General features: G+C 47.8%; 1 protein-coding gene across 1 annotated transcript; it reads left to right on the forward strand.

Moving 5' to 3' along the window:
* Positions 1–73: 73 nt before the first annotated feature.
* On the forward strand, positions 74–2467 carry LOC103817790 (protein CCSMST1). Its single transcript, XM_030229726.2, has 2 exons — positions 74–706; positions 878–2467. Exons 1-2 carry the CDS (start codon positions 681–683, stop codon positions 1218–1220), a joined length of 369 nt encoding a protein of 122 aa, XP_030085586.1. The 5' UTR covers positions 74–680; the 3' UTR covers positions 1221–2467.
* The last annotated feature ends 10275 nt before the right edge of the window (positions 2468–12742 follow it).

The following is a 12742-nucleotide window of genomic DNA, read 5'->3' on the forward strand; positions in this document are numbered from 1 at the left end:
ACACCATTATGAGAATACTTAGCTAGTTTCTGACAACATTTGTAACACTTTTTTGTTAAGACCAGTATTTGGCACGAACTTAAAGATTCGCTGTGCCTAGTCCCAGGTTTTGCTATTTTTATTGATCAAGTGTGGTAGAAGTTGGAGTGAATACAAACCAGCTCAAGACCAGTGTGCAAGGTGTTTTAAGAAAGGTACTAAATACAATATTAAGAACGTGCTATTTCATCTATATGCTAAAAAGTTTTCTGGACAGACTTTAGCAGAAAAATAAACGGGTTTTTTTGCCACAGCAGTGCACACCACACCACTCCACCGACTCGAGGTCAAAGGTCGATGGCGTCTTTGGCTGTCAGGTTAAATGGAAGTTGGTCAGAATCTGACAGAAAGGTACAATGAAATCACTGAGTTGTTACAAAAGCATAGTTGTGTTGAGGTAATACCCGGCAATTCTCTGTACGTAAAACGGAATAAAATGGACTCCTCCAACACAAACTGTGGAAGCATCACTGTAGCCGTCGGTGAACGCCGGCTGCGGTCACTGTGCCGCCTCCTGTGGTTCGGGACCCCCTCAGCCCGGCGTCCAGTCGGCCTTGCTCTCAACGGCGGCAGCTGCGTCGAGCCGCGGCCCAACCCACCGAGCCCTCGCCCTTTCCGCTTCCTCTCACGTAAAGCGCGGGATGATCCTGGCACTGGCTCGCTGGCGGTGAGGAGCGGGCGGGCCGGGGCAGCCGGCCCTGAAGACGGGGGCTGGGACGGGGGCCGGGCCGGGGCCGCCGGTGTTGAGGAGAGGGGCGGGCAGGGGCCGCCCGCGATGTTTACGGGGGCCGGGAGTCTTCGTGAGCCCTTCGCGACGCTCCCGCGTGGGTCGTTGCAGGGCGCGGCGAGCCCCGTGTCTGCCCGGGCCTCGGCGGGGGCTGTCACGTCGGCGGAACCCGGAGGGTGCGGCGGGCGCGGATCCGGGGCCCATTCCCTTCTCCGGCAGCAAGGCCAGTCCGCGGGTTTGGAGCGTTAGCCGGTCGATGGGGAGCGACCACGAGAGGCCGTCGGTGAAGGTGCTGCCTCTTAGTGTGCTCGGCACAGGGCTGTTGTTATGGTGTGCGTTCAGAGAGAAAAGGGAGACTGACGAGCGACTGGAAGCGGTTCTCTTCGGCCAGATCGTGGACTCAGATACGGCCCAGGAAAGCAATGCTCCTCTTCAGCTGCTGAAAGAGAATTGAGGACTGACCTGAGGGAGCTGACAAAAGTTTGCTGGCATTCACCTGTACTGGCACTGTAATGAAAAAAACTTGTTTTTCTAGTTTTTCGGCAGCCTCATCTTGCAAGTTTGATTTCTTCGTGCTGTTTTCTGTGCCGGTCTTGTCTTAGTAATTTACACTGGTAGGAAACGGTGAAGTTTCTGGATTGCGCAGGTAGGGATGAACAGGATGTATTGCAAATCCAGTTGAACTTGAAGCTAAATTTTATGCAACCCGTCATTTTTCTGGGGATCATTTTCCTTAGCAGATTGTTGTATTAAAAAATACCTAATGTGATTGTCTGTGAAAGTGCTGCTTAAGGTGCCTTTCATTTCACATTTTGGTAGTTACAGACTATGTTCTGTTTATATTGAAGACAGCTGTAAAGGAATGATTAATTACTATGCAATTATGTTCCGAATTTCTTCTTTTTGTGTGTAATTCTCCTCATTAATGTAGAAATTGCCTTCAAGGGTGCATTCTTTCTGGACTAGAGCTTTCTAGGCTTGCTTGATTTAGATGGTCAATACTGGCAGGAGAGTATTTTGCCCAAAATCTAAATGTTTGGCTTGCGTTATATTGGGGATGTCTCATTGAACGATACAGTACCTAGGCTTTTTGTGCAGATTCATAGATATTCAAGCTTGCACTCTCTGGAAACTTTTCTTGGAGAGGAGAAATGTAAAATACTAACGTGACTTTGTTGCCTTCAAAATTAGAGGCTTTTTTAAGTTCTCAAATGTAAAAATGGAAAATCAGGTTTATATCATGAAAATTGCTAATTAAAGCCCCAACGCCAACAAAGATGATAGTACCTATTAAGATAGGCTGAAGCTATGGAGAAATGGGGGGGCAGCATCACATTTGTGTAATACCACCTATTAGTCTGAACAACATGCACTACTGTGGCTTTTGATTTTGCTGTAGAGTCTCTTAACCACATGATGCCGCATTTGATTTGGTACTGTCACAAGGTTTAATCTTGGTATTCAGCTTTTACTACAGTAGAATGTTGCAAGTGAGATGCATGGGGACATCCTGGTGAATGAGTGAAAGAATAATCCTGGTTTGGGTTTTTTGGCTTTTTTGGCTTTTTTTCTTTCTTGGGTTTTTTGGTGCTCGGGTGTAACGTCTGTTGCTTCTGACTAGCTTTCTTGCACGATATTCTGTGGAAACAATGAATTGCTTTGTTTAAGGAAATACAGAGCTCCCCTCCATGTGTGTTTATACCACTGCTTCTGTGCCTTCTTTGGGGGTGAGGAAAAAAAAAAAAGGCTGAGGAGGGGGAGGGTGTGGAGACTCATCAGGGGGCTCTGATGTCATTTGGGGCACCCCAGTGTCCCTAGAAGAGAGTGCCACGCTGCAGTGGAGGAGCAGGTGAGTGGGGAATGAGGAAGGGTCATGCTGAGTTGCCCTCAGTTCCCTGGGTGGGAAAGTCCTTGAAGTAGACAAGCTGAACCATTTCTGAGAATTTCAAGTCTCCTGTTCTTATGATTCTTGATACAGTATTTAAATAGTTACTATCAAGGGTGGATCGGGTGGATTTGTTAGAGCGGCAGAAGTAGTTTTTTGCCTGGAAGCATGTTGGGATAAGCAACCCTCCTTAAAGTCGGAATAAAATAGTTTTTTGTCTTCTCCCTTTTTTCTTTCTAGATTATGGAGCATCGGGGAGAATGGTTGGCATAAAGAAATTAAAGGCACGAGGGAAGTTCCACATTCCTGAGGGAATGCTTTAGGCACCACGTGTAGCTTCTGAACCACACCGATAATCCCAGCTCCAAAACCTTCTGAAAGCTGGAAGGGACAGGGAGGAAAATTCCAGGAGCGGTAGGAAGTGCTTTCTCCTGAGTCTGGAAGGCGTTGAGGTCAGAATGAGTTCCAAATACTCTTTTCTCCTGTTGCCAGCCTAGGACCAAGTCGGTGTTCCCTGAAGGGCCACAGTTCTCTGTGTGTGCAGGGAGATCCATCCATATTGGAGAGTGGGAGAAAGGTCCCTGCTCGTTACTGTGCTGTCGGTGGGCAGGGAAGTCTGATCTTGGCCAGATGGGTTGGTGAATACTGAATCAATCCTGCCTCCTTTTGACTGAGTTGTTTTAATGAGTCATCAGCAGGGACTGCTTTCAGCCGTCTTCAGGTTCTTTTTCACAGATTCCTTGTTGTTTTGATCCTGAAATTGCCAAACCCTTAAGTTTGCTAAATTAACCCTGGAAAGCTTCAACAAGTCAATCCTGAGAGAATTGGGGATTGGATAGCCCGGATCTTGCTTCCTGTTGAAGCCACGTTTGGTTCACCCCCTGATTTTGGTGTCAAGGGAAACTCCAAGTTAAGACTGATCAAAATGGAAAGCAGTTCTCTCAAAAAACTCAGCGTTCCGAACATTTGCTCAGGATCCAAGAAAGAGATAGGAATGCCCTTGGCAGGAAAGTGCCTGTAAGGCAAAGCAGGCTTGCTTTTTGTTGCTGACTTTTCGGTTTTCAGAGGATGAGAGTTTTTCAAGTTCCTGATGTCTACTTTCTTGTTCCACAGCACTGCCTTGGTGATGTATTCTAGGAAGTTACCAGCAGCTGTCCGGGATAGACTTTGCCATTTGGGCAAAACAACCTGTCTCCACCCTAAAACCTCCATCTTGCTTCATATTTATTACTATATTCTAAAACCCCAAACTCTTTAAGTTTTCCACCCTGTGATGTTACACACTTCTAACCAACTACACACCCTTAAGCCCAGTGCTGTTAATCAATTTTGGAAGCCTTGTCCACAGCCTCAGGTCAAACGCAGTGTTCTCTTGCGAGTCTGCACCTTTCAGCACAGAAAGTTTAATAAAAATTCTCAGCATCCAGGGTTCAAACAGGTGCGTCTTGTGTTTCTTTCTTGTCCTGTGTGCTCCCCCTCCCGTTCCCTTTCACTACTTCACTCTTTCTTGTTCTTCTTGCTTAATCCCTCTCTCTGCTCTGACCTGCTTTTTGTCTCCCTCCCACCCTATCCGCATCTTTATCTTCTTTCTTCCTCTGTTTTTTCCTTTGTCCCGCACTGTGACTGTATTTCCTCGTCCCTTTGCCTGTACCTGTCTGCACCTGCTGCAGTCCTCCTCCCTCGTCGTACCCTTCTCTTGGTAAGCCTCTGTCCTGTTGGCCGTGCATCTTTCTGCACCCCTCTGCTGCGCCCATCTCCCCCCCCCCCCCCCCCCCCCCCCCGCCACCTGCACGTGCCATAGTCATTTCCTCTCTGGGTCCTTGTTTCCGTCTTTGTCTCCGTACTCCGTATCCCTCTGTCCTTGCCGTGTGTTTGGCACTCTTTTTCTCTGTCCTTCTCCATGCCTCACTCGTGTTCCTCTTATTCTCTGTGGCTCTGTAGTGCCCCCCATGCCATTGCTTCTCACTGGATCCTTGTGTCCCGTTCCCTGTCCCTGTTCTTTTTTTAATGCCTTTCTGTCATGCTGCCCATCCCAGGTTTTTCTGTTTAGTTGTAGTTTTCAATTTCATCCTGCACCCTGATCTTCATTTTCTTCCTGTGTGCTCTCTTCTGCCACTCCCTCTTTCTGCATCTCACCTGTGACAGTGAGGTTGGGGAGGAATTTCAACCCTTGTGGGGGCTGCCCTTCTTTCTTGTTGCAGCAGAGTCCCTTTTTGGGGGGATGTACACAAGGAAAGGGCTTGAAGGAAGTGCCGCGCTACTGTCCAGGGCAGTTTGACTCATTCTGTGCCTTCATTGGGGGTGAGAAAAAAAGGCTAAGGGGGGGGGGGGGGTGGAAATTCTAATGTATTGGGCACTAATGTAGTTTGGCGCACCCCAATGTCCCTAGGAGCGGGAGCCGCGCTGCGTGGAGGAGCAGGTGAGTGGGATTCATGCTGGGTATTCTCCCTCAGAGGGACCCAAAGCTGCCAGAAAATTCACAGTGAGGGGTTGGTATAGAATACTAAAACCTGTCAAGTTTTTCGTATTTACAGGTATTAGCAAAGAATAGGAATTTATCTCTAAATGAATATAAGAAACTCTTGACTAGAGATGAGTAGTAGTTTTGAAAAGAATGCCATAACATTTTTATCTAGGAATGAACCAAGCAAGTGCCCTGAAACCATTAAAACAGCTGCAGGGGCTGAAGGGAATAGAAAAAGCCCTTTGGCAACTTTTGCCTCTGTTCTTTGCCTTCCCCCAATGGAGGTCGCAGGCCCAGCCTGAGCTCCGCGGCAGTGCCGCCGTCTTGTGGCCAGAGAGCGGTACTGCCGTCCCCTCGGCCCAGCGCCAGTTTTCCTTCCAGTTGTAAAACCGCAACCATTGAAGTGTTCCTCTGACACCATGGGTTCTAGGAAGTAGAGCTGTAGGTAGCCTTGGCCTCCCTTAGGCCCTCAATGTCAACTTACTCTGAAACATTAGGGTGGAAGTTATTCTACGTCTTGAACAGAGGTACCTTTTCCTTACAGGCGTTTGTGCCATAGTTTGGATTCTGCTTCCTAACACTTCTAGCATGACAGAGTTTACCATAGAGACAACGTGCCAGGAGGCAGCGCTTTACGGGGCATGGCCGTCCTGGGTGTGTATTCTGAACTCCTTCCGAATGTTAGGTTTGAAGTATTTCTTACCTCAGGAAAACAGCAGTCTTTTGCATCTGCATATCAGGTGTTGAAACTTGGGGTTCGGTTTCTTGAATCACAAATGTCATAGGTCTCCTCCCAGATGACAGCTGCTAGGAACTATGGCTCTTCTTGGTCTTGGATTTCAGGGGCTGTCTCCAAAGTGACCTACAGACAGTGGAATGGAAATCTTTATTTACTGTGTAAAATAATCACTTTCCAAATCATCAGCCAGGGTCTAAATGTGCCATTCTGCCTTTTAAAAAAGTACCAACATCATATGATTTTCTCAGATTAAAGCTTCTGCGGATTTGGATCTGCCTGGCCCTCAAGAGTTGTAGGCCACCAGTGAACTGCTCTTGCCAGAAGGGCTCTCTGAGTTTTTCGTTGTGTGGAAAAGAGATCCCATTTGGAGCCTGAAGCCTTGTGTTTCCTGTGGGATTTCCACTCCTAGAACTGCAAACTTCGAATGAATTCTTACAGCAGAGGTTTTCTGGGAACTAGGACTCTGGCTGGAAAATGCCAACAGAGGAGTCCTCTTGCCAAGGGGCAGCACCTAGAGTTCCAGGGGAGAGCTTTCAACTTTCCCCTTTTACAGTGTCAGTCCCTCCCCAGAGCCCCAGACCCTCCACAGCACTCCTAGAAAAGAGAGGGATTATTAGGAAAAAAAGTGTTTTAAAAAAGGGGGAAAAGCTTCCTTTTCTATTATTTTTTGTATTCAAATTGTGAGTAACTCTACTTCCCCTTCAAATTTAATGGTCTCGGTTGGAAGAACCCCTGCACTTTCTATGCTGTTAGGAGTGCTAATTGACAGGGAGTCCCCATTTTCTGTTATTTTCCATCTTAAATAGAAGGGGAAAACCTTGACGATGTTTCTTATGGGTTTGAATGAAGGGTAACCGCCCTCTTTTTCTTGTCCTAAGGCCAAAATTGAGGGGGATGCCCAGCTGTCCCTCCATCTTAAGGATTTGAATTGAGGGAAAATCCCTCTTTTTTCATCACTGGAGAGATCTGAGGTGAGGAAAACCCCTCTTTTCCCAATACTTTATGGGATTAAATTAAAGGGCAGAAGCTATTTATTTGCAATTGTATTAGTTTCGGTGGAAGTAACTGCCCCGTTTCCTCATTTTAAGGGGTTCACTTGAAGGAAGCTCTGCCGTTTTCACCATTTTAAGGGTTTAAAACTACATTTCAGGCCACTTCTTTCTGTGCCCTAAAACCAAGTATGTCAGAGAAAAGCAAGCCTGGCACGTACTTTACACTTACACTGATGGGGGGGGGGGTTATTTTACTTATTTTTACTTATAATGTAGACAGGCCTAATTAGAGATCACGAGGAGACTTAGACCATTCATATCATTAGTATTCTTCTCCACCCTACTTAGTTACACGTGAAGTACTACTTAGCAGCCACTAAGGAATAACTATGTTAGTTAACAGCAAATTACCCAATTTATCTGGTTATGCTGCCTAAACACAAAGTTCCATTTCTTACCAGCTTTCTACCCTTTTGCTCCAAGTAGCCATAGCATAAAAGAAAGTATTGTCATTTCCCCGAAGAGTTTTCTCCTGTAGCAAGCCCTTTACTCTCCTTAAATTCAAGTCAGAGAAGCCAAATAGCTGCAGTTGCTCTGAGGGCTTTTATACCTGGTGGGATTTGCCCCCTCCTTTTCCTGGGCATTGTGGGAATGAGAGGCGGGCACAATCAGCGGTATATTAACCCCAGTCCTTGCCGAGGGGCTTCATTCCTTCTCTGCAATTGTCTGGGATAAGTGCTCTCATCAGATTTCAGTGAAGAGGCTCCTTCAGCTTATCTTAGCTTTTTTTCAGCAGTTGCTTTTAGGCATCTAAAGCAACAGAAGCTTTGAAGATACTGTGAAGAAAACAGCATTGAACGTAGGGTGCATTTAAGTTCATGATTTTGGGTTGTGTGTTTGGGGGGGGTTAAGGGTTTTTGTAATTTTTGGTTTTGCTCTTGTTTTTTTGGTTTGGGGTTTTTTTATTGGTTTGTTTTGGTTTTTTTGGAGGAGCGTAACTTCTTGAAATTCTAGGTTGCGTCAAGTACAACACTTTTTCAAAAGATACATCACATCACAAAAGGGACCTACCCAGTGTCAAGGGTGTTGTTTTAGATTGAGGCTTCAGATGAGTTAAGGAATGTGACTAGGAGAGGAAGGGTGAGCAGCTATCTTGTTAGGAGTTATTGTGTGGTGGGGGGGGGGGTTGAAGGCAGCAGAGTGAGAAATAGTGTCTATTTGAGGGCCCCCCCTCCAAGGCTTTTTACAAGCGTAGCAGAGGCATTCACATGTCTTACAGCACACGAGCTCATCCACTGCACTCAGGAATGACATTTAACTTTGCCTTTCTCTAACCCAGGTGCCACTCATAATAACAGCCGCAGCCTTGGAATCAGGATGAAGCTGGAGACTGAAGGACCCAGGCACACTCAGGAGAGGGCAAGTAGCTGACTTGCTGGGATATGGCCTACATAACACTGAACTCATACATTGCTCTTGGTTTTCCTTATTGTAGCAGACCGAGAGGCTAACAGGAGATCATGGGGTCCTCCGAGGCAGACTTCTTTCAAGTGCAATGTGGATTCACATCACCGATCATCCAAAAGATAACTCAGGGGCCGCGGCCTGGAGATGGGATGATGGGAGAGTAGCGGGTTGGAACTTCTTGGGACAGATTTAAAAATTGGCAGAGAGAAAAGGGATCTTCTCTAAGGGGCCTCTTAGGACAGCTAATGGGAGAGGCTCTACTTTTGTTCGCAGCTTTCAGGCGGGCAGCGCAGAACAGTTCTGGTCTATGTCGTGTTGTCTGGTGTACCGTGTTACCTAGTGTGTCTTTGGGGTCCCTTTGGTCAGATTATCTCTGCCTTTTCCCCTCGAGGCCCTCACCGTAACCATCAGCCATCAGCTCTAGGTTCTCAAACGCTCGCGCTTCTCGGCACAATGTCGATATCATTCGTTCTTTTACCAGCGTGCTCGGCCATGTCTGAGTCACATCTCAGAAGCATTGAGTGAGATGGTTTTTTGAGGCCTCGTTTCCAGGCGTATCGCTATCCATCCTTTCCAGCCTAAGTTGCAACGTTTTATAAGACTGTATGCCATGGAGAGCATTCTATACATAGCATTGTCTCACAGCCGTCTTGATCATCATTACCAACAGTTCTTGTAACAGGTCACTCTGTTCCAGTCTTTTCTTCTGCTCCTTAGAGGAGCCTCCTCCATCCACTGTCGCCTTAGCATTGGTCATCTCTTTTGGCATTCTCTTTGTCCTTGCCATTGTTAAACTTGCCAGGAACTCTTCTCTCGTCTTTGTGTCACACCGTTTCTAGCATAATGGGTTGTGTTTAGTGTGCCCTTGTTTGTCATGTTCTGTGTCACGGGTGTCTGCACACATTTGTGCCAGAGCTGCTCTGCCCTGCCACATAGCCTGGTGCAATAGGACAAGTCCCGGGGACTTGAAATTTGTAACGTGGGGTGTACTTGGATGCTAGATGATATTCCTAGATTGACACAAGATATTTGGAGCTGTGAAGTTATCCTGCAGCCCTTTGACTTTTGTCCTTCCTTTCAGATGCAGAAGCATAAAATCCAGGGCAGAGCGCCTCATCCCAGGTGAGGGGCATCCCCTGAGCAGGTCAGTCACTGTTTGTCTCTGCAGGGGATGCATAAATGGTGACTGTGTTACAGCACTGTTCCTTGTCTTTTTTTTTCAGGAAGTAAAGCCGGATATCAGCAGTCAAGGTGATAAGTGACCAGTAGACAGAGGTAGTTGTTATTGCTCAGGTCTCACTTTCTGGTGCAACTCTAAGCATCCATTCTTGTTTGTGCACTTTAGGCAATCGATTCAGTGTATGTCCAGCCACCGTCACCAACCGGCCAATGCACCGGGTTTGCTGTGCCCTGTGGAAGTAGTCCAGGACTCGGTGATAAAGCCTCTGCCTTTTCTATTTAAAGGTGTCACCCAGGTAGCCTTTGGCAATGGCAGAGGAGATGCAGTGAGTCGGGGAGGTAGGGAGGAGGAGGGAGAGTCCACTCATGGTTCAGCAATGCCACATCACCTTGTCTCCTCTTAACCCAGCCATACACCACGACAATGGCATCAGCCTCCCAGCGCAGCCAAAACGTGCGGCCAGAGGAACTGGGCATTCTTAGGAGGATGGTGAGTAGCAGAATTGCTGGGCTTTGGCTAATGTGCTGCTGAGATCATGCATTGATGTTTGGATCTCTTTAATGTAGCTGACTAAGAAACAAGAGGAAGTTGTTGAACAACAGTGCTAGAAGGAACTTCCCAGATGTCGAGGCCGCCTTCTTTTGCACCTGACACGGATCGGCAACCCCAGGTGTCTGAGAGATAAGTTGAGGGCTATGACCCACCGAGAGAATCGTAGTGGGGCGCTGGGTAGGGACCCACCGGGAGGGGTTTTTGAGTCCTCTCTGGAGATGGGGTTGTCCGAAAAGTAGCCCCTTAGGCCACATAAAAGGAAAGCATCAGTTTTGATGACAGGTCTGAGATGCGCAGGGCAGAGCAGTCCCGGTGTTTGTGTCATTTGTCTACCGTGCGTTCTGTGTGTTTGGATATGTCATGTCTTTTACCTTAGGCCTTTGAGGGGCCCATCAGAAACCCTGGCATCATTCTTAGCATCTGTGATCTCAGTGTTCCTTGGCCTGGCACCAAAGCCCTAGAACTTTTGACTTGGGAGCTCAGACTGGCATCAGAACTGCATCTCTCTTCAGAAGCATCCAGTCAGATATCTTTTCAGGTCTTGTTCTGAGCTGTATGGACAGCTGCACCCCACAAGGATCCGTTATGACTGATTAGGACTTGTCAGAATGCGAGGTTAGGTAGAGGCTTCTGACCGTAGGATTCCCAGGCATCCATCTTTGCAGTTCTTGGAAGAAATCATTCAGTTAGCATCTTCTTCCTCCAGGGTTCTCTGAGCCTCATCAGCTTACCATTGGTCTCACCTCAGTCATCTCATTTTGCATTCTCTCAGTCCTCGCAGTCTTTTTCCTTGCCAAGAGATTTCTGTCCTCTCGTGTCCCCTTTGTTTGTCACGTCCTGTCCTGTGTCACGGGTGTCCGCACACATTTGTGCCGGAGCCGCTCTGCCCTGCCGCATAGCCTGGTGCAATAGGAGAAGTCCAAGGGACTTGAAGTTTGTAATGTGGGGTATAGTTGGAATCTAGATGGTATTCCTAGACTGACAAAAGATATTTGGAGCTGTCAATCTATCCTCTAGGTGTTTGACATATGTTCTTTCTTTCAGATGCACAAGGATAAAATCCATGGCAGAGCACCCCATCCTGGGTGAGGGGGTTCCCACAAGCAGGTTAGTCACCACTTCCCTGTGCAGGGCAAGTGTCAAGTGTGACTGTTACAGCACTCTTCTTTGTCTTTATTTTTAGGAAGTATAGCTGGATCTCAGCAGTCAAGTTGAGGAGGGCGAGGTGAGCCTTGACCAGTGAACAGAAGTCTTTGTTGCTGTGGTCCCAATTTCTGGGCCAACTTTGAGTCTCCATTCTCGTTTTTGTGCCTTAGGCAATCTACTTAGAGTACGCCGAGCTCCCCTCCCCAGCCGGCTAACGGACCGGGTTTGCCGCTCTCGTGAGCCCTGCGGAGATCTTACCGGATTCAGTGATGAAGCCTTTGCCTTTTTTATTTACATTTCTCGCCCCTGTATCCTTCAGCAATGGCCATGGAGTTGCGGTGAGTCAGGGAAGTAGGGAGGAGGAGGGAGGGCCCACTCAGGTTTCAGCAATGTGAAATCGCCTCATTTCCTCTTAACCCAGGCATCCCCTGTGATGACAGCCTCAGTCTCTGTGTGTGCCTGAAGCATGCGGCCTGAGCAGCTGGGCATTCTTAGGAGCATGGTGAGTAGCAGACTTGTGGGGTTTTGGATGATGTGGTGTCAATATCATGCACTGATGTTTGGTTTTCTTTAACATAGCTGTCTAAGAGACAAGAACCTGGTGCCACCTGGAACTTCCCAACTGACAAGGCAGCCTTCCTTTGCAACTGACAGAGACCGGGATCCCCAGATGTCTGAGAGAAGTTGAGTGCTACGACCCACAGAGGGGATGAAAGCGGGGTGCTGGGTTGAGAATTACTGGCAGGGCTTTTTGAGTCCACTTTGGAGGTGGGGGTGTCCATGAAGTGGCCCCTTAGGCAACTTAAAAGGAATGTCTCACTTTTGTCAACAATGCTGAGGTGCGCAGGGCAGAGCAGTCCCAGTGCGTGTCGTGTCACCTGTCTATCGTGCATTTTGTGTTGTTTGGGTACCTCATGTCTCTTCTCTTGGCCCTTTTAAGGGCCAGTCAGAAACCCTGGCATTGTTCTTAGCATCTGTGATCTCTGCCTTCCTTGGCCTGGCACCCAGGCCATACAAATTCTGACTCGGGAGCACAGACAGGTATCAGAATTGCATCTCTCTTTGGAAGCATCCGGTCAGATGTCTTTTCAGGTCTTGTTCTGAGCTGTACAGACAGCTACGCCCCGCCAGGATCCATTACGGCGGATTAGGACTTGTAAGAATGCGAGGCTCTTAGGCAGAGGCTTCTGACCGCAGGATTCTCAGGCATCCATCTTTGCAGTTCTTGGACTAAATCATTCAGTTGGCATCTTCTTCCTCTAGGGTTCTCTGAGCCTCATCAGCTTACCATCGGTCTCACCTCAGTCATCTCATTTTGCCTCCTCTCGGTCCTCGCAGTCCTTTTCCTTGCCAAGAGATTTCTGTCCGTGTTTCGTGCCCGTTGTTTGTCACGTCCTGTCCCGTGTCACGGGTGTCAGCACCTGTTTGTGCTTGAGCTGCTCTGCCCTGCTGCATAGCCTGGCGTAATAGCACAAGTCCCAGGGAGTTGAGATTTGTACTGTGGGGTATAGTTGGAATTTACATGGTATTCCTATTCACAAGATATTTGGA

The sequence above is a fragment of the Serinus canaria genome, chromosome 14 (assembly GCF_022539315.1).
Source record: "Serinus canaria isolate serCan28SL12 chromosome 14, serCan2020, whole genome shotgun sequence".
Classification (NCBI taxonomy): domain Eukaryota; kingdom Metazoa; phylum Chordata; class Aves; order Passeriformes; family Fringillidae; genus Serinus; species Serinus canaria.